This window comes from Orycteropus afer, unplaced genomic scaffold, assembly GCF_000298275.1.
Source record: "Orycteropus afer afer isolate SDZICR_OR568_19922 unplaced genomic scaffold, OryAfe1.0 scaffold00011, whole genome shotgun sequence".
Lineage (NCBI taxonomy): Eukaryota > Metazoa > Chordata > Mammalia > Tubulidentata > Orycteropodidae > Orycteropus > Orycteropus afer.
Genome location: NW_006921598.1, coordinates 8,153,681 through 8,174,741, shown reverse-complemented (window position 1 = coordinate 8,174,741; position 21,061 = coordinate 8,153,681). Strand labels below are relative to the sequence as shown.

The following is a 21,061-nucleotide window of genomic DNA, read 5'->3' as shown; positions in this document are numbered from 1 at the left end:
TAGCATAGTGGCTAAAGCACTTGACTGCTAACCAGAAGGCTGGCGGTTCAAACCCACCAGCCACTCCTCGGAAGGAAGGTTGGGCAATCCTACTTCCGCAGTGATACTGCCTCGGAAACCCAAGGAGGGGTCGCTATGAGTCGGGGCCGACTCGACGGCACATAACAACAACAACATATATAGTATAATGTAATTAATATAATATTTACATTCAAGTTATTTTCTGAGAAGGTAACTGAACACCAGATTAGCAAACTGCAGTGGTCAACTTTCTTAGACCCTTAAAATTGCCATCTATAAAAATAATTTCCTTCGAGTCAATAATGTAGCTTCATGGATTGATGCACCAGATCTGGCTATGGCTGTTAAATTGCTCATAGAAAGAGCAACCAATCAAGATTGGATGCTCAGAGTTAAATGGCTTTATCATTTAGCCAAGAATATACCACAGAAGTTTGGTGAGTAGAAAAGTTTAATTTGTATATGAGGTAATTCATGTACACTTATTCTGTGTTAGTGCTTTAGCAGCTGTGTACCTTCCGATTTGCTGGTGAGTGCTGAGAGCAGACGTAGACTTCCCAGCATGCTTCAGAAAAAGCTCTATCCAAACTCAGCCCTCTCTGCAGGTACTGGACAATGAGAATGGCTGTCTGAATCAGACTTGACACAGATGTTAGAGAACCTATAAAGAAAAAAACATTGCAACCCTGATACAACTGCCCTGTGATCATCTTTAAACCTGAAAACAAAAATAGCCCCTCAAGTCTTCTTAAAACTAAGTACCAGTTTAGGCTAAGTAGTAAAAAAATGTCTGCCTTGAGCATTATGCTCTTTTAAGAACTACCCATATGGGGTCAAATTGACAAAAACAACTTGAAAAGTCAGATAGCAACCTTAGGAGACAGTGAGTTTATGTTAATGGAGGAGGAACAACTCAGAATAGGAGGGTGAGAGTGGCTGCACAACTCAAAGAATATACTCATTGTCACTGATCTGCACATGTAGAAACTGCTTAATTAGTGTGCATTTTGCTGTGTATATTCTCAGCAACAACAAAATAATAAAATTTACAAAATGAAAAAAGTCTATGAATGATTAGATTCTGCAAAATCTCTAATGAAATGGATAAATTCCACCTTCAGATCAAACCTTCCACTCAAACACAACAGATTCTGGTTTAAGAACACCTAAGTGGACTCTAGAGTCTCCACAGGGCACAATGGACTTGTGGAAACATTTTTATTACTTCTCTCCTATTCACCCTTAGGACCTCTCGTGGCAATGGTTAAGGCATTCAACTGTTAACCAAAAGGTTGGCAATTCAAACCCACCAGCTGCCCCACAGGAGAAAGGTGAGGGAGTCTGCTTCCAGGAAGATTTGCAGCATTGGAAACCCCATGAGGGAGGTTCTACTCTGTCCTATAGGGTCACTATGAGTCTGAATCAACTCACTGACAGCAGGTTTGGTTTGGTTTTGTATTCTCTTTGTCTTCAGTATACAATGAAGAAGTGACCAAATAACGCATTCACAGGTGTGTGAAACCCCTGTCACGTATCCTTGTATCTATTACTGACAGACACTGAAAGTGGCAAAATGGACATGACCTCATAATGGACCATGGCTTTGAAATCTAACAGACTTACTTTCAAATCGCACTGTCATTATTAACTCTTTGCCTTTGACCAGTAGCTCAATCTCTCTAAGCATTATCTGTAAAATGGAAATGTATGTTTTGCAGAACTGATATGAGAACTAAATAAACAACTAGAATTGTACCTAACACATAGAAGTCACTCGATAAATATCACTTTGCTTATTATAATTATTGCTCTTTCTTATATTTTGCAACATTTAAAAGTCATACCTGTCTGTTTTAAGCAACTCAAAGTTTTCTCTTTATTGTGCCTTCAAGAGACTCAACAACGGCCCTGGATATGAGGGCAAATTTCATGATTCTCACCGCCCAAAGCAGTATCCCTCAAGGAATGAGCCTCGAACTGAGGCATCAGAATTACCTTAAGGAGCTTCTTTAAAATTCTGATTCATGTACCTCACCTAGAGATCTGCTGAACTCTCTCTTAGACGGAGGAGGACATCTACATTTTCAATAGCTTTTTCTGGAAACTTCTGTTCTATGTACACTATATGTAAGAACTTCTAGACCACAGGTCAAATGGAATAACATATAAATTTCTACAGAACTGAAACTCTGTAAGACCCAGAAGTCAAGCTCCTCACCTACAACAGCTCTTCGGGTTTCTGTATGTAGAGCCAAGAGGGTGTCACACACACTGTCCCCCACCAACCCAAGGCTATGGAGCAGAACTTTCAAATCCAGATCATCCGGGATGTTCCCGTCCCCTCCTCCTGAAATGTAGATTTCAAGCCCACGATTCCTCATAGCTCGAGATATTTCTCCATGTACAGGATCCATTGAGAGAAAAAGCCTAGTAACATAGCAAAGGAAAAAAATAAATAAATAAAATCCCAGTGCAACTGATGGTGCTGCTCAGGACAACGGGTAAAGGCAAATCTTACGTGGCTCATCTTCAGGGAGTTTATAAAAGAAGATACCACGCACTCAAAGTCGGCTACCTTTCTTTGTGTTCTACCTTCTGTTTCCAAAGTACATCATTATAGCAAATCAGTTTCTCTAAACCTATTTTGCTAAGGAACTGTGTGTGTCAAGTGTACCCTTAGTGCTGTTATTCCTCTAATAGTGCAGTGCTAATCGATCATTTTAATTTACTAGAGAATAAAAACAGCCACTCCTCGGAAGGAAGATGGGGCAATCTACGTCTGTAGTAATACTGCCTCGGAAACCCAAGGAAGGGTCGCTATGAGTAGGGTCCGACTCAACTGCACGTAACAACAACAGAGAATAAAAAAGAGAGTAGTATATTATTTTGAACAATTAGCTTCATGTATTCACATCCACCTAGCTATCTGACATCTCATATTTGTATCCAAAATGGAACTGCTGACTCCTTACTGACCACAACTGCTTCTCTGCCCACCTTTTCTTTCTCACTGAATGGCACCCACATTGACCCAATTACTCAAACCAAAAACTTAGGTTTTGTCCTTACTCCCTTCTTTTTCTCATTCAGCAAGTTCAATGGCAAGTCCCACCTGTCTGACTACCCTAGCTTTAGTTATCATCATTTCTGGCCTGACAATTACTTTCAGCAAAATGTTTCTGGAAAATGTTTGTACCTGGTTCTCCTTGATTCCACCTTTCACCACTACCCCCTTTATATGCCAAAAAGCTTCCAGTAGCAATGAAGTACAAGAAATGTGTACTTGAACATCTGAAATGTGGCTAGTGCAAATGAGAAACTAAATTGTTAAATTAATTTAAATGTGAAATGCTGTATCTAAATGGCAAGTGGTTATTGTATAAACCATGCAGTTCAAGAGCAATTTTTAAAATCCCACATCAGCTCACATCACTCTCTTGTTCAAAATCTTTCTATGACTTTCCTTCACTCACAGAATGTGCTCTCTCTTCTGAAGGGCCAACCTGATCCTCAATCTGAAATATAACACCTCCCCCACACAATTACTTTCTCTATCTTTAAGACTGTTTTCATAGAACTTACCATTCTTAAATTATCTGGTTTACAAGTTTATTTCTCATCTGTTTCCCTCTCTAAAATGTAAAAAGCCCCATGGAGGCACAGACCTAGTCTCCTTTGTTTACACCTATGTCCTGGAGCCTAACAGTGCCTGGCAAATACTAGATTTTCTGAATAAACTATTTGTTAACTGAAACAATGAATGGGTGAGCATGTTCATGATGTGGTGTATGAATACAACAAATAAGAGGTCCTACTGAATGCCCACCTATAGTATCAAGGCTGTCAGATTCTGAGGAAGAAACTTAAGAGGCATAAATACCTGAAATTGGGATTTGGTGTTATTGTGGGAATGGCTCCATCTATCATTCCTCTCTCACTAACAGTGAGAACACCTCCAGGTTCAAGCAAAGCATTCAAACGATCCAGCACTGATGGGCTGCAAGAGGCAGTTCAAATGTCAATAGGCTGGCCTGCTGCACTGAGCCCACTCTCCTTGCAGGGGCCTCCCACTGTTCCTTATCCACACCTCCTTCCAGTACAAATCATTCTCCTACATGGAACTGTGATCTCTTTCCAGTGTATGCTTCTCTTCTATGGCCCCTTTACTTCTAAGGCTCACAGTCAAGAGTTTCATACACAGCAGATACATAAAATAATTGTTGAAAAAATAAATGAAAAAAAAAAAATGATAGAAGCCTCCTGGAACTATTCCTCTGTCTTCCTTTTCACCTCCCTCATGTAAAAACATTATTAAATCTATTTAAAGGTAACTGGATTTTAATTTAAAACATTCAGAATAAAGCTATGGTAAAAGAGGATCATCATCTGACATGTAGTAGCTTCCCCTATGCTAACTGCATGTGTTCTATGCCCTTTTCCTTTCTTTAGGACTAAAAGAATTGCTGCCATCACTGGTAGACATTTACTAAACACTCGCCTTGTGCCAGATCACTCCTTTCAAAAATTTCCAAAGAAGAATGATCCTTAACAAAAGGAAGATTCCAGACTGAAGTAACAGATGCTAACATAAAAAGGCCTAACTCAAAGGCTGTTTTCTTAGAAAAGTCATCTGGCCTTGCAAGCCTTCAGCTCCAGGAGAAGCTGCAGAGTATGGCCAATGATGTGTTTCTAGTTAAGAAATTAACTGGTGGATTAAAAGTACCAGAACCCCATCTCGGTTTTTACATTGACCAGCATATCCCAAATCTGCCTGGTCTACTCATGATTATGTATAAGGTTCTTACTTGCAGAAGTTAACATTGTCCATCAGAAGCCAGTCTCCAGATTTCAGGGCCCGAACCAACATGCTGTCAATCCATTCAAATGTGCCGTGGCTGTGGCCACTGACTGACTGCATGAGCTTCAACCCAAAGCTCCGGAACTCTTCCACAAGTTTGGCAAACTCTGAAAAGTTACAAGCAAGAATCATCATTCACAGTACTTAATTTCAAGCCAAAGCTACCAAAAAAATCAAAAGTTTATTAAAGGAAAGCTAGAAACTTCTGGTCCAATTTTATTTTTAAGTTGCTTATAGAGCTAAAAAAAAAGGAGTTTTATTTCTGTATAAATATTAGAATACTAGGTTTGGGGGCAGAAAATACTTCTGAAAGACTTTCTTAATTAATAGCTAGTTACTGAAGAGTTTACCCTAGGTGATGGAAAAGGTAAATAATCTTCCTGTGTTTTAGTTTCTCAAATGGCAGGAGAATGTTTATCACCTATGTCTGCATTTGTTGAGGGAGATATGGTGGGGGCAAGGCCGGTGGGGGGAAAGGTGCTATAAGCTGGTACAGCGCAATCGATGCTATAAAGCTGGGCTTCCATTATAATGAAGATATCATGTGTTTATAGTAACAACTGGTGCAATTATAAAATATAAAGCACTATTTGCCCAGTGCTTTATAGTTTATATAGCCCTTCCCTGGTAATTTTTCAATTGATCTTTTCGTTGTTAAATTGTTTTATGACACTTTTTCATTATCACAAAGTAATATATGTTGGATTCCTCCTTCAAGCTGTGAGGGAATAACAAGGATCACACTTAACGTCCTACTGTTAGCAATTAGAAAACAGCAAATGCATGAAACGATGCTTTCAGACACTGAACAACAGATTATGTTCCCTGAAGGAAGAGAAACAAAGGTGAAGCCAGATGAACATCTTGGATTTCTGGAGGCAATTCCTAGACTACAGAGCAAGGAAGAAGAATTCAAGCAGATTTCAGAGGCCTCACTGGGTTGAGGAAACAGATTAGAAATCAGTGAGGTTGAGTGAGACAGCTGGAATGAGGTACTGGAGAGGAGTGAGCTACTCAAAGAGCTCCAGAAACCTGCATTAATAGTCCCTGGAGTCTATGGCCAAATAGCAATCTGCATATGGACATAAAGGTTGAAGTTCCACAAGGATGAGCAAAACAAAAACTTCCAAAGAAGAGCAATTCCTGGAGCTTACGGAGGGCTGGGACCCACTCCAGTTCCCAATAGCCAGAGTGAAGAAAGCAAGCTTTGGAAGTGAAGGATGATAATCATTGTGGCAGACTCAACCTGTGTAATCCCCACCCCCCAGGAGCATACTTATCTCTACCTGGAAGGCTGCACTGGACTATGCTAACTGCATATGATACAGAACAGTACAGCTCTTCCACCTTCTATACAAAATGAATAAACAGCTAACTGATCAATTCAGACTCCTACTATAAGGTTTCAAATACTCTCAATTTCTTTAAAAATTACTTTAAAAAGCAAAAACAAGCCAACCAAAAATAAAAGTTTTACACACAAGTGACTTAATACTGTATACACACATAATGAACCATAAAGCTCAGTACACAGTATCATTCCTGTTTGCCTCTTTAGGATCACCAATTCTGAGTACTTTACCTCTGGTTCACTTTACTTTCTAAACCAGAGATTTCTAAGTTGTGATTAATAATTATTAATCTTTTAAAATATGGGCATTCCACTTATAAATGCATTACCTGCAAAGGGACACTATCTGACAAGAGTCTGATATGCACATTGAAACACACATACCTGCCTTGGAGTATGAGTTGATTTTATTGTTGAGTCGTTGCATAAGCAGTAACACAGCTTCCAGTTTATTGACGATCTCCATTGTGATATCCTTCCCACCTTCTCCAAGACACTTGGGCTTATATGTCAGAAGGAAGTGACTCCAGGCTCGCAGTACTACTTCCGTATCATCGGTACTAACAAGGAGGCTGTCCCTTAACAGTGCCCTTACAGTGCTCTCCACCTTCTCTAGCAGCTGCCTCCAAGAGCGTATAAGATCAACCTGCAATTTCCAGAACAGATTAACTCATCATAGCCTTTGGCTACAGTCAAAGGCTCTGACGTCACCATAAACATAGAGACTACTCACTGACCATGAGGTTTATTATTTTTTGCTTGAAAATTTGAAGGCAGACCAGTTACCTGTTCAAATCCGCCCAAAAGCTCAGTAGTGTCCATTGCACTGTTCATAGCCATGATCTTTAATGTGTGGCCAGTGAGGTGTGCCAGAAGCTGCACAAGGCTGGTCTTGCCCATGGAGGCTGGCCCCACAAGGATGACCATCCAGCTCATCTGCACGCACTTCATGATGGACTCCAGGGACTGTAACGACTGGTGCAGGAGCATCAGGGGTCGGCGAGATGGGTGAGGAACATAGCTGCCACGGGTGAGGACTGAGTAGCCCAGCTGAGAAAACATGTGAGATTTCACAAGTGTGTGTGGTAATGGGAGAGAAGAAACCATAGAAAACTGTAAAATAAGAGAGGATGATGCTACTCTCCTCACCTGAACTTCATAGGGAGTGATGTGAAACAGTCTGGTTCCCATATACAGGTTGGAATTTGAGCCAAACACATCCTTGAACACAGCAATGACCTAAGGGAAGAAGGTGATGACATCAAAACACAAATCACTCTATCAAATTCTGCAGTGTAGTAAATTACTTAGTGTGGCTTTTCTAGTCATATGTCTTTGTAAACTCTGGTGGAATTTGCTGTGAGCCACTGAGGAGCTCCTGATTGTAAAAGTTATCCACCTGGGGTATTTCTGTTGGGCGCAACACAAAGCAATGTTTGGGAGGTTCCTACTTTCTCTCAGGTGCTTAGAATTCTGATGTTATGTCTGGTTAGTCTGGCCACTCTGCCAGGCTAAAAAGGAGGCCTCCTAGAGGCAGAAGAAGTCTCTCTCTGACTCCTGGTTGAGGAAGACGTGCTGCTGAAAGAGACAGGAACTGCTGAGTGAGACACCAAGGGACACTCACTTGCTGGGAGAGAAACTGTGAGAGACTGTTAGGAGAGAGACTGTGGGCTGGGAGAGAGACTGAGCGTTCTTTCTGAACTTGAATTGTAGCTTGGTGCTTCCTTAATAAACCCCGTAATCTGTGAGTTCTGTGTGGCCACTGCAGTGAATTATTGAACCCAGAAGAGAAGTGGTGGGTGCTTTGGGAGGAAAGGTTGGTGAAAGGGCTGGAGGGAGGCAGCATGTCTGGCCTCACAGGGATAGGCCTTGGGCTGCTGATGGTGATTCTGTCTTCCTCTTGTAGGGTTAGAGGTCAGAACCTGTGGCCTCCTTGCTTTTTGCAAATTCATAGCCAAATTTTCCAGAATGAATACTTCTAGAAAACTTTCACAACTATGAGTCACAATATCCTAAGAACACCAGTCACAATTTACTTATCTTTTTAAATGTTCTACTGTAAAAAAAATACTGACTAAATGATTTAATTCTTCAGAATGAAAAGAAACTTGAACTCAGGAATAGTGTAATCATGTATTTCCAAACTATATGAGGTTCCAGTAAGAGTATACCATAAATTAAAATGAAGCCATGGACACCAAGGCAAATCGAGAGACAAAAAAAGAAACTGCTGGCATCATTCAAAGTGCCACCTAAAAACAGGATAAGAGAGAACAGCAGTAAGAACAATGGCCATTCATTGACTACCTACATTATTTCTGATCCTTACACCTGCAAAATAGGTAGCTTTTCCATTTTATAGATACGGATAATGGGATTCATATGTTGTGTGATCTGCACGTAGTAAGTGATTTTTTAATCTAAATCAGTCTGATGGCAAAAACACCAAGCTATTCATCCAAATAGCTATGTACAATGACAACAAAAGTTTGTTCTCTAACTCTAACCAATAATTTACATGTCATTTTTTTTTCTTTTCCTTAAAGCAGGAATACTGTTAGGTAACTTCCTGTTAAACCTATTTTTATTTGGATTTCTTTGAAAAATCTAAGACATGTTAGGAGGCAGGTTTAAAAAAAAAAAACTTAGTTTCCCATGGCAGTAGGAAAAATCAGAGCCACACAAAACGAATTTATACCAAATTTCAAAACTGTGTAGTTCTAAAAACTCAGTCATACTCACATTAATAATTATTAATAACATTCCCAGCATTCAAGTCAGAATAAAAATAACGAAGGTAAAATTGTCATCAGTGCCAAACAATGACTATGAGACTAAAAAAACCTTAAGGGAGAGTGTGCTCATCACTCACCTCTATGTCCAGGCAATTTTTAACTTCATGTTCCACTCTTATGTCTATAATCTACTTTCTTAAAATTGCAAATGCTTTCATAATCTGTTATTGTTGTTGTCAGGTGCCGCTGAGTTGTCACTGACTCATAGTGATCCTATGTACAACAGAATGAAACACTGCCCGGTCCTGTGCCAGCCTCACAATCTTTGCTACGCCTGAGCCCATCATTACACCCACTGTGTTAATCCATCTTGTTGAGGGCCTTCCCCTTTTTTGTTGATCCTCCACTTTACCAAGCATGGTATCTTTCTCCAGGGAATGATTCCTTCTTCCAACATGACCAAAGTAAGTGAGATAGAGTCTGGTTATTCTTACTTCCAAGGAGCATTCCAGCTGCACTACTTGCAGGGCAGATGTTAGCTCTTTCAGCAGTCCATGATCCTTTCAGTATTCTTTGCCAACACCACAACTCAAAAGCATTGACTCTTCTTAGTTCTTCCTTATTTATTCTCCAGCTCTCACATGCATATGAGGCAACTGAAAATACCATGGCTTGAGTTAGGCACACCTCAGTCTTCAAGGAGATATCTTTGCTCTTCAACACTTGAAAGAGGTCTTTTGCAGCAGATCTGCCCAATGCAATATGTCTTCTGATGTCTTGACTGCTGTTTTCATTGGTGTTAATTGTAGAACCAAGTAATATGAAGTCACTGACAACTTCAATCTTTTCTCCCATTTATCATGATGCTGTTTATTGATCTAGTTTTGAAGATTATTGTTTTATTTATATTGAGGTGTAATCCACACTGCAGACTCAAGTCTTTAATCTTCATCAGTAAGTGCTTCAAGTCATCCTCATTTTCAGCAAGCAAAGTTGTGTCATCTGCGTATCACAGTTTGTTAATGAGTCTTCCTCCAATCCTTATACCACTCTCTTCTTCACATAGTCCAGCTTCTCGGATTATTTTTCAGTATCCAGATTGAATAAGTATAGTGAAAGGATACAACCCTGACCCACTCCCTTCCTGATTTTAAACCATGCAGTATCCCCTTCATCTGCTCGATAGCCTCCTGGTCTATGTACAGATTGTACAGATTCCGCATGAGTACAATTAAGTGTTCTGGAATTCCCATGCTTCTGAATGTTATCCACAATTAGTTATGATCCATACAATCGAATGCTTTTGCATAGTCAATAAAACACAAGTAAACACCTTTCTGGTATTCTTTGCTTTCAGCCAAGATCCATCTGACATCAGCAATGATAACCTTCATTCCATGTCCTCTTCTGAATGCAGCTTGCATTTCTGGAAGTTCTCTGTCAATATGCTGCACCCGTTTTTGAATTATCTTCAGTAAGATTTTATTCACATGTGATATTAATGATGTTGTTCAACAATTTCCACATCTCCTACATACATACTCCTTCTCTGGAATGGGTACAAATGTGGATCTCTTCCAGTCAGTTGGCCAGGTAGCTGTCTTTGAAATCTCTTGGCATAGCTGAATGAGTGCCTCCAGCATGGTATCTGTTTGCTAAAACATCTCAATGGGTATTCCGTCAATTCCTGAAGCCTTGTTCTTTGCCAATTCCTTCAGTGCAGCTGCAACTTTTTCCTTCAATACCATTGGTTCTTGATCATATGCCACCTCCTGAAATGGATGAACATCAACCAATTCTTTTTGGTACAGTTACTCTGTATATTCCTTCCATCTTCTTTTCATGTTTCCTGCAGCATTCAATATTTTGCCCATAGAATCTTTCAATGTTGCAACTAAAGGTTTAAATGTTTTCATCAGTCTTTCAACTTGAGAAATGCCAACCATGTTTATAATCTAGTTAGGTTTATTTGGTTTTATAAAATCAGACTCAATTCACCTAAAACTTTCCAAGTTTTATAGTCTTTCTATTAATTGAATGTCTGCTTCCTGGTATTTTTTTTCTCAGTCAACACTTATTTGGTAGATCACAGTAACCCTGAACTGGAGGAGTGAAAAAAACCTTCCACCATCTACCATCTGACTGACATCAATTGCCCAACAACTGGCCAATTTTTTACCACAATTAATACCAAAAATTAATAAAAGGATGACTAAATTAAAATACCAGGTGATGACATATAAATTACCTATCAACAAAACTGTTAAAAAAGACTAGCTGAACGCTTTCTCCTAATATACAGAGTGAAGGTCACTTACAGGTAATAAATGGACTGCTAAGGTTTGGCTAGGTTCTGGATACAACATAAAAAAGGATCTAGGAGCTCTGGTAGCATAGTGCCTAAGGCACTTGACTGCTAACCAGAAGGCTGGCGGTTCAAACCCACCAGCCACTCCTCGGAAGGAAGGTTGGGCAATCCTACTTCCGTAGTGATACTGCCTCGGAAACCCAAGGAGGGGTCGCTATGAGTCGGGGCTGACTCGATGGCAAATAACAACAACCAACAACAGACTGAGTGCAGCAGAATGCAAAGTATGTGACATCCTTCCATGCAATAGGCTAACCCTATCTTCCCATTTTAACAAGGATGTTACTGCTTCTTTATGTGCAGAGCAATATTTTAATTAATTTGTTTTCAAATGGCTGTAGTGTAGTAGAAGGACTACCAGATAAAGTGAAAAAGGCCTCGGTCAGAGAGCTGGCTCTGGCACCTATGACCCGTGAGATACCAGGCCTCTGACAGGTCTTCATCTGAAAGAGATCATGATAGCATCTCCTACATACAGCTCTTACAAGCATTCAGTGGGACAAAACTTTACATACCATGAAGCAAAATGCCCAAATCATTATAATTTCTTAAGTTAGAAATTCTTAGGTCATATTCTATTTACAACTAACAGATATTTTTATGCCCTTTTAAACACATAATAACGTTTCTTTCAGGGCTTTGAATCAGTTGAAAAAAGTTTAGTAATTGCTACATTAAATAAGGGCCACATATGCACTGCATGGCAACCAAATCTGTTGTGCTGGTATTTGGACCTGAATAGGAAATAAACAAGGAGCCCTGGTGGTACAATGATTAAGTGTTTGGCTACTAACCAAAAGGTCAGCAGTTCAAACTCATTAGCCATTCCAAAGGAGAAAGATGTGGCAATTGGCTTCCGTAAAGATTACAGCCTCGGAAACCCCGTGTGGCAGTTCTACTCTGTCCTACAGGGTTGCTATGAGTTAGCATCAAATTGATGGCAATAGATTTTTGGTTTTAGGAAACAAGCAGCTGTGACCTGCTCAAAGATGGCTGCCAAGAGCACCTCTTTGAATGTGTGTTGCTCTCCATAGTCCTACCAATAATATTGATCTCCAAAAGTCCTGCCACAGTCCTTCCTCTTATAAGTTGCAAGAGCCTCATGTGAGAGACTGATTACTGCCAGGGCTCAGAGGCACCTTGGAAGACAGGAAAATTGCTTTCAAAAGGTATGAAAACCCTATGGAGCAGTTTTACTCTGCACACAGCATCACCATGAATCAGAATTAACTCAATGCCAAGTAATAACAGCACACTTTCTATATAAAATATTATCTAATGTGATCTTTGCTTCAAAACAAAACAAAACAAAACCTCTCCCCTTTTACTAGGTGATATCATCTGCCTTTCTCTCTCTGCTTCCTGTTTCTATGCCTGGGAAGCTGATGATGACCTAGTTCTTTATTATGGTTTTAAGAAAGTTTGCAATCATGGGAATTTAGATAGATAAGCAAATTACACAGTGAATGTTTAGTTTGTTCCTTTAACTCCTAAATTTCTAAGCAGCTTCAATGGACTTGGTATTATTAGTGTTAGTGTGCTCTTTTTCTCCCTCAGTGAAAAAACACCATCAACTTTCAGATTAAAAAAAAAAATCACAAAGAGCAAGTGTGAAACTCACCTTTTCTTTGTCTTCCCTGGTTCTCATTCTTTCACCATAGACCAAAAACACATGCTGAGCAGGATCATAACACCCAGGAGACTGGTCAACCAGCATCAACTGACACCAGCGGAAAAGGTCCCGGAGGTTGAATTCCCAGGGTCCTCCTTTCTGTCCCCATTTCTTTTGAACAGTCACTTCATGATCAATCTGGAAAAAGGTACCCTTATTGGGAAACTTATCATGCTGCCAAAGCAATGTATTAAGTGCTATCAATGTCTACAAATGCTAATGAAATCTGAAATAGAAATTAACAGGCTTAATTCATATATCGCCTTCTCTCAACCCAGATTTGCAAATGACAGCAATTCGTTCTAAGCATTAAAACTGGTACACATAATACAGAACTGATTTCTATAACCTTCAAATGAGAAGCCTGCCTTACACTAGAAATGCGTAAGTCTAGTTGATTTATCTTAGTTAGAAAGACCGGTAATTTGGCAGATACCCATGTTAAGAAAATGCTGGTACTAAGATAGCCAGGAAAATAAGGAACTATTAATACAAGGACTCACTTGGTTATTGAAAGCAACCATTTTCTTGACAATATTTTTGTCAATGGCTGGAAACAAAGTACTGGCAATGAACTCCATGTCAATTACTGTAAGGGGATCCACAAAGACCTATAAAATTTAAAAATACCACAAAGAACTATCACGGTTTCTCTTTACTAATCACCAACAATGACCATCACATTTCACGAGAAATTATTTAACACCAAAGTGGCACCTGCTCAGTAACATACATACTTTTCAGTTACAGAACTTTCTCTTACTATATTTTTAGAACGTAGAATCATGTATCACCTTTAAAATAAAGAGCAACAGAAGTTTTTCTTTTTTTAAATCTTAACTGTAGTGAATTAAAGAAAATGAAAAAGAGATTAAAAAGCACTTAAAAAGAATTAATTTGTTTAAAAATTTTCCTATGTATTACACAAAATGTTCTCAAAAATCTGGATGGAGGTATGTGAGTGTTCACTCTAGAATATGTTCAGCTTTTCAATATGTTTGAAAATTTTCATGATAAAATATTCTTAAAAGATACTCAGTACATTCTTCATTATCACAGGGCAGAGACATTAAAGAAAGCTAACATAGAGGCATTCTCAAAACTCTAGATTAGCCAAGTTCTGAAAAATAACTGTTAAAAAGTAGTAAAGTAATGAAAGAATATTTAAGGTGTTTGGGTTGCCCATTCACTTTCAGTAACCATTGAATGTGGTATTAAAAAAGGCGTAAATTAAACTCCTTGCAGCCATTTTCTACCTTTGAATTTGGTGAATTCTTTGGTGTAGGAACTGCATAAGTTACAGTTTATAACTGTTACAGTTGCTTGTTTATATAACTGAACTTACATAGTCTGCCAAAATCGTATGGTTTCCCTTAAAACCAGTTTTAACTGGTTTTTTAAAAAAATTAAAAATCTAGTTAATTCACAAAATGAATTATCAACCTCCTGTTGAATTATTAAGGGAATGATTTCTTTTAAGAAAAAGTACAAAACAAAGAACATGCAAATACACAGACATTATTGAAATAAAGGCAGATAGAAAAAATACCATGATGGTAATGATAATTGGCTTTGGAATAGGAATAAAGATTTTTGTTTGTTTGTTTTTCATGGTAGTTTTCTGTTCTCTTCAATCAAAATGCATTATTTTCATTATAAAATGTTTTTAATGTTTTAATATATCACACAGATATATAAAAGTCAATGACTAGCCTTTATCAGTTAATGTAGCAACAGAATTCTGAAGAGAGGGATGACCTTACTCTCCCCTCCAGCTGACAACACAACAGCTCAAACCAGTGATTCAAGCCAGGACCAAAGTTACAATGGAAATCAGTCACATAAATGATCATCATACAAAGACATGAAGTTGAGAAGCAGAACACTAAACTAAGCCCTTCTCATTCTCATAGTGAGCATCCTAACAGCTAAGGGCCAGCAGTCCTATCAGCCCTAATACTGTACCTACAGTCGCTGTGGCTACAGCAAATCTCACCTGAGTGAATCTGTTAAGGAAAGACTTAGGCAAGCCCTTCCTCCCACCTCCTTGTCTGAAAGGATTTTGACATCCAAAAATCTTCGTCTTCTCATGCTGTACTTGAAAGCTCATTCCTAACTCAGGAACATAGATTTCTCCTCGATGGTCAAAACAGGCATTGAGTCCTTCCAATACAGACTGAGAAGCCAAGTTAAGCTATTTGGAAAAGAAAGAAAGTGCATGTATTTCTTTTATTATTTACCCTATATAACTAATAACAAAAAGCAAAGGAATAATACACGATACTAAGATAGGGTGATTTTCAGGGAAGAAGCTTAAACAATGCTGGTTAACATTCTGTCTCTTATATTGAGAGATGATGTGATATATATTGATTGCATTATTCTCATGTTACATATATGTCAAAAAGATTTTGGATGTGTAAAATAATGTATCAATATATCAGTAACTTTTCAAAGTAAACTGAATAAATATTTAGATTGAACAAAAAAAGAGACAGCTAAACTGTTCTCCAGAGTCTCATTTTTGCAATCTGGTGGGTTTTTTCCCCCAAAAATTTAACAGTAAATGTAGAGAATAGGTGAAGTTTGATCACTCTTTACATACCTTTCTAGTTCAAATACTAAGCAAACTTTCCAAACGAGATTCAAAATTGTGATATAAACAACATGGGTCTTAAGTGCATCTGCAAATCCAGAATGCCTATGATGTGTTTAAACTCACAGTCCCTTGATGCATTATACCAAATATGAGGGTGATCAAAATAGCCTTAAACTTTAGATCTAGCCATTTTCTTTTTCTGGCTGATAAATGTTCTATTAGATATCTTTTCCCAAAAATCTAGAAAAACTCCCTCTCCTTGATGATCTCCCCAAGAACAACAGGAGCCAGCTCAGAATTAAGGGATTCCACAACATTTCCTCTGATGTGGAGCTTTGCAACAGTATCTGAATCTAGGACATTGATGGGGCTTGTGTCAAAAGTTTCACCTGAAGTACTTTCATCACTAATAATTTCAGCTCCACATGACTTCCTAGCCTTATATCCCAAACTGATCCTTCAGTAATAGCTTATTTTTTTTTATTCTGTGCATCACTCTTCCATGTTTCTGGGTAGCTTGGCAGTCACATAGATTCAGCGTGTGTTTCATGATGAGCTTTGGTTCTTTTAAGAAATAATTTACCCAATATGCAATCTAACACTGACTATTTTCTATTTCTGCATGTCTCTTCTTACTGTAATTTTCCTCCCTCTACTTTTGCACTGATAAAATACAAAACGGTTGACATTACTTGTAAAACACCTCTGAAATAAAATACAAATGCAGCAAGCCTGCCAGAGACTAGAGAATAAACCAGCCAAGAGACAGTTTAAACAAACTTACAAAAGCAAGAGTTTGTAGGTTATATGTACAGAGACTTCTGGATATGCTTTCTATCAAGTGACATTTCTTATTCTTAAAAGAAAAGGAGGACTCTTTTCATTAGAGAATTTGCCTTTACTGACCATTAGTATAATCACTCACTGCAAATTGCCCCAGAGATATACAAAATAGAACTGCTCCTCCCACATGTGACTTCATCATTGCACGATGGACTGTCCCCTCACCTCATCCAACACAATCCAGTGGCCTGCCTTCAGAGCGGCCAGTAAGGGGCCATCACGCCAGGCAAACTCGCCTCCTTTGCCACCTTCAACAGGTAGATCTGCTCCAAATAGGTCTGTGATGTCCTTTGAGAGGGAGAAGAAAAAGGGAAATGACAACAATACACACAAAGATTAACCAGACCCCAAAGTCCTAAGTCTAAGATGATAAATACTTGGGCCCTGTGCCACTACTCTTCCTTCTTACCCTTCAAACAGATAGAAAACTTACTCCTTCCCAGGGAGCCCAAACATGACCCAAGTACTTTCACATAATGCTTTAACTATCAATCAGCTGGAGATGGCACCTTCCAATTAGGAATTAGGTTAGTTTTCAACACTGGCTGCACTTAGGAATTAACTGGTGAAGTTTTTAAACAAAACAAAGAAACAGTTAACTGCTCAGACCCTACTGTCAGAGAATCTCACCTACTTTGCCATCTCTGTCCCATACTTTCATTAGATTATTTAAGTCATTTTGTTAAGGAGGTCTGGTGGCATAGTGCCTAAGTCATTTGACTGTTAACCAAAAGGTCAATGGTTCAAACCCACCAGAGCCACTCCACAGAAGGAAAACTGGGCAATCTACTTCCATAAAAATTTACCACTTTGGAAACCCAACGGGAGTCACTATGAGTTAGAATTGACTCGATGGCAACGAGTTTGGTTTGGTTATTTTTGTTTCTGCTAATTCTTCAGAAAGGAAACAACTGAAGTAGGGTTAGAATAAATAGTGAGGTGAGTATTTTCCCTCAACAGAGAAGAAAGAATTCAGAGAATAAAATCATAAATGTCAACTACTAACAAACCCCGGAACAGAATTAGTTTGCATGGTTACTGTGGTCTTTTTATCACAAGAAATATTGGAGGTATTGACAATCTCATAACTATTTCTGATTAGGAAACTCTATAACAGAGACAAACATTACCGTCTATACCTGTCTCTGTTATCGAGAGCATGACTAAGCTTACCGTCTGCTCTGACAAGTTGATTCGAACAAGAGTGTTGCCTGAGGCCTTTGCTAATGCTCCCACCAAACTGGTCTTGCCCACGCCAGGGGAGCCCTCCAGGAGAATGGGTTTGTTCAGTTTCGTGGCACGTAAGAGCCTCTGGGCATTCAGAGCTGTAGTGCCAGCACTGAGTGCATAGTCGGCAATATTATTCCTGTGAAGGACAGGTCCTTAAATGGAGAGAAAAACCATATATAAGTTGGACACCACCAAACTGTATGTACAAGTCAACACAAGATGCTGAGAATCCACCACAGGAAGGCTATCTATCATCCAGTAAAGAACCATCTGCAGTGAAAATGTTTAGCTCCTATTTCAATACTTTCCCACTATGGGAAATACAAAATGCTTTGTGGGAATAGCCAGTACCCTAATTTCTTAAACTGTGCCCACTCAGATAGCTCATTGCTAGCCACTGTAATACCTATATATATGTACACAGGTCTAACAACAAACACATTATCTCTCCTTTTACAACCTAGACCTCTAATGTACTTGTAAAATTTACTTTCTAAATAGGTATTTCCAGAAGTTCATGTGTAAGCTAGATATATAGGCTACAAGGTTCCACATAAACAATTTTATCCAAGGCGTTTAGGGCACCAAGATAATCCAGGACTATGTCCTTCTGAAGTACAGGGCCTAACATCTGTGCCATTATCTCTCTTGGAAGAAGCTTTTGGTATACTAGTGTGAAGGGTATAAGCCTAGGATAACATCTATGACCTCAGGCTTGGAAGCAGAAGTAATGACCACTCCAGTCCTAGGCCACTGTACTGTTCCTACACAGGACACAGAATACTATCATCGTGGCTCAAAGAAAGGACAGATGATGTGGGCCCCACTGGGGATAGGAGAGGCACTGTAGAAAAGAGAGCTCTAAGTTAAGGGAAAGGGGCAATGGGTTATTAGGTCAGTAGCCCTGGCTGGTTTTATCCACCACTGAATATCTAGTAATTGCCACCGCACCTCTCATATTTTAGGTACCAAACAATTATTAATGTAGGGAGGAAGGGAGAGACAGAGAATAGATAACCCTGCTACACAAGCAACAATCTGAAAGATTGAAGAGCGCTTTAGAAGATATCTAACCCAAATCACTCATTTAAATATTTAGTAGAAGCAAATCTAGTAGGAATGAGAGCAGGGATTAGTTAGAACTTAAGCCCAATGTCTCCTAGATTATTGCACTTCCAATTTAAATATTCATTCATCCATTTATTCAACCAAGAGACATTTTCTGAGAGCCTATGACTACCAGGCTACATGTTAGATGCCAAGCAGTCACAAACCAGCTTTTCTTAAAGGGGTTAAGGTTTTGTAGTTAAGATACATTTGGGTGAACAGGACTTCTTAGGTAAATTAAGTCTACTGACAAGTAGACTCAACCATGCTATGGAAAGTTCTATTTTGAGCACCAAATAATTAATGAATAAATGCATTTTTATATGGCAATCTATTCATGGGTTAAAGACTACATTTTTCTTTATTTTTACATGGCAGTTACATGTTTTGAAACATTTATATAATTATTGTAGGTTACATTCAAACTTAGATATCTAGTTAAAAAATAATTGAAACTGACACACTAAAAACTTTAAAGTCAAATACTATCTACAAGAAGAGAATTGTCATTGATTTAAAATCATGCTTACCCCTTGGTATAAAAAATGGATGAATTCCCCAAAGATTATCTATCCCAGTGAATTCTTTAGCCTTGAGCCTGTCATAAATCTTCAATTCATTTTTCTGACATTCTGTAAGTCGGACTATCCTGGAAAGTTTCTTGCTTAGGAATTTCAAACATTCTTTGCGAGCCAAGAGGGCTGTACCAAACCCAGAGGAAGTCATTCCTAAGAGACAAAGGATAAGTCCATTATTCAACACCAAGCATCACACCCATTCAGTAGAATTATAGCCTAAATATGATGCCTAATGTAAGGAGTCCTAAGAAAGAAGCTGGACCCCTTTTAAAGTTTACAGATAATCAGCTCAGCAGCAGTTTATTCAAGAAAGTACTCCAGCCACTCAATGATAAATGAGCTTGGAAACAGAGTAACTAATTCAATATTATGAGCTATTTGGTTTATATATCTAATCTTCATGGCTAAAAATAGAGAACTTAAAAATATTGAGTTTTATATAATTATAACAAAACAAATTAAAGAATTCAGGCTCATTAATGAGAAAGGAGTAACAATGTCTATAATAGCGTTGACCATAAATATGACCACTCATGCTGGGAATTTAGCCCGTGCTTCAAAAGTAAGACCATTTCTGATAGTCTTCTCTCTACTCATAATCACTGTTTCACATTTACTAAGTACCTGGTCTGTAAGCTATAAAAAGTTTTGGCATAGTATCTTTTATACTAACCACCTCTCAAAAAGGAGTAAAATGAAAAAGACAGCCATTTTGAATATGGAAATGTTAAGTGTATTCAGTAAAAGATGTGGGTCAGAAGCCTGTTTTTCTTTCCCACCCACCCTCTAACCTACCTTTCATTTCCACCAGCTAAAAGATAACATACCTGAACCTATTCCATCTATGTACACCAGGCATGCGGCATGGACAAAAGATGTCACAGCAGAGATGGCCTCCGGCCTTTTCAAAGCAGCTTCCTCCCACATCGTATTCATGAAGTTAACCCAGGACAGGATATCTCTGATACTGACCACACACCTTCGCCCAAACTCCTGGTGGGTTAGCCAGTCAGTGAAATCCAGCATCACCTCAGCTATGTCAGCCCCTAATGAAAAAAAGGCATTTCCTCTTTGTGGGAGATCCTAGAACAAGAGTTTGTAAGCTAGGACCCAGATAGCCTAGAAGGGACTATGATTCTTGAGATCACAGGCAAATTTTTATAAATGTACATTCATGCATTTTTCTAAGAAGGAGTCCAAAACTTTTACTGCATTCCCAAGGCATTCATGAATAGCTTTTCACCCCTACCCCCCAAAAAAAATCATTATCTAAGAAGCTACCCTAAAAATTGTACAAAATAATTATGATCAGGCAAAATTTTTAAGTTATGTCACAATAATTTTAGAAAATATACAAATGTTATTATATTTTAAACTGATTCACTAGAATAGAATATGCCACTTTTTCAGTAGCATTTAGTTCTGTTTTTGTGTATGACTAAGAATTCAACAAATGAGTTCCCAAATTTTGTTTCAAGTTGAAAGACTAATTAGAGTGACTATTTTAATTATAAAATTACAAATGGTAAAATACTTCTCTGCAAACAAAGAAAATACTTCCTAAGTGTGGTGTAGTAAATTACTTAGTGTGGCTTTTCTACCCATCTTTGTAAACTCAGTGCTGGAATGAGCAACTGAAGAGCTCCTGATTGTAAATGTTATCCACCTGGGGTATTTCTGTTGGGCGTGGTACAACACA

At 38.6% G+C, this 21,061-nt stretch overlaps 1 protein-coding gene and 1 non-coding gene across 2 annotated transcripts in view; one reads left to right on the top strand and one right to left on the bottom strand.

Annotated features, from left to right (window-relative positions):
* MDN1 (midasin AAA ATPase 1) overlaps positions 1-21,061 on the bottom strand; it is a 229,787-nt gene that overhangs the window by 96,073 nt on the left and 112,653 nt on the right. Inside the window, exons 29-42 of the mRNA XM_007951423.1 lie at positions 20,190-20,408; positions 19,315-19,512; positions 17,621-17,829; positions 16,613-16,735; positions 15,002-15,199; positions 13,509-13,616; positions 12,955-13,143; positions 7,380-7,469; positions 7,017-7,280; positions 6,615-6,876; positions 4,827-4,986; positions 3,902-4,018; positions 2,240-2,448; positions 537-682 (exon numbers count right to left, since the gene is read on the bottom strand). Of these exons, the coding sequence (XP_007949614.1) occupies positions 537-682; positions 2,240-2,448; positions 3,902-4,018; positions 4,827-4,986; positions 6,615-6,876; positions 7,017-7,280; positions 7,380-7,469; positions 12,955-13,143; positions 13,509-13,616; positions 15,002-15,199; positions 16,613-16,735; positions 17,621-17,829; positions 19,315-19,512; positions 20,190-20,408 (2,492 nt within the window). The remainder of the gene's footprint in view (positions 1-536; positions 683-2,239; positions 2,449-3,901; positions 4,019-4,826; positions 4,987-6,614; positions 6,877-7,016; positions 7,281-7,379; positions 7,470-12,954; positions 13,144-13,508; positions 13,617-15,001; positions 15,200-16,612; positions 16,736-17,620; positions 17,830-19,314; positions 19,513-20,189; positions 20,409-21,061) is intronic.
* Positions 14,174-14,310, top strand: LOC122151046. The gene has a single exon (XR_006163948.1). It is a non-coding gene; the product is annotated as a small nucleolar RNA SNORA13 (small nucleolar RNA).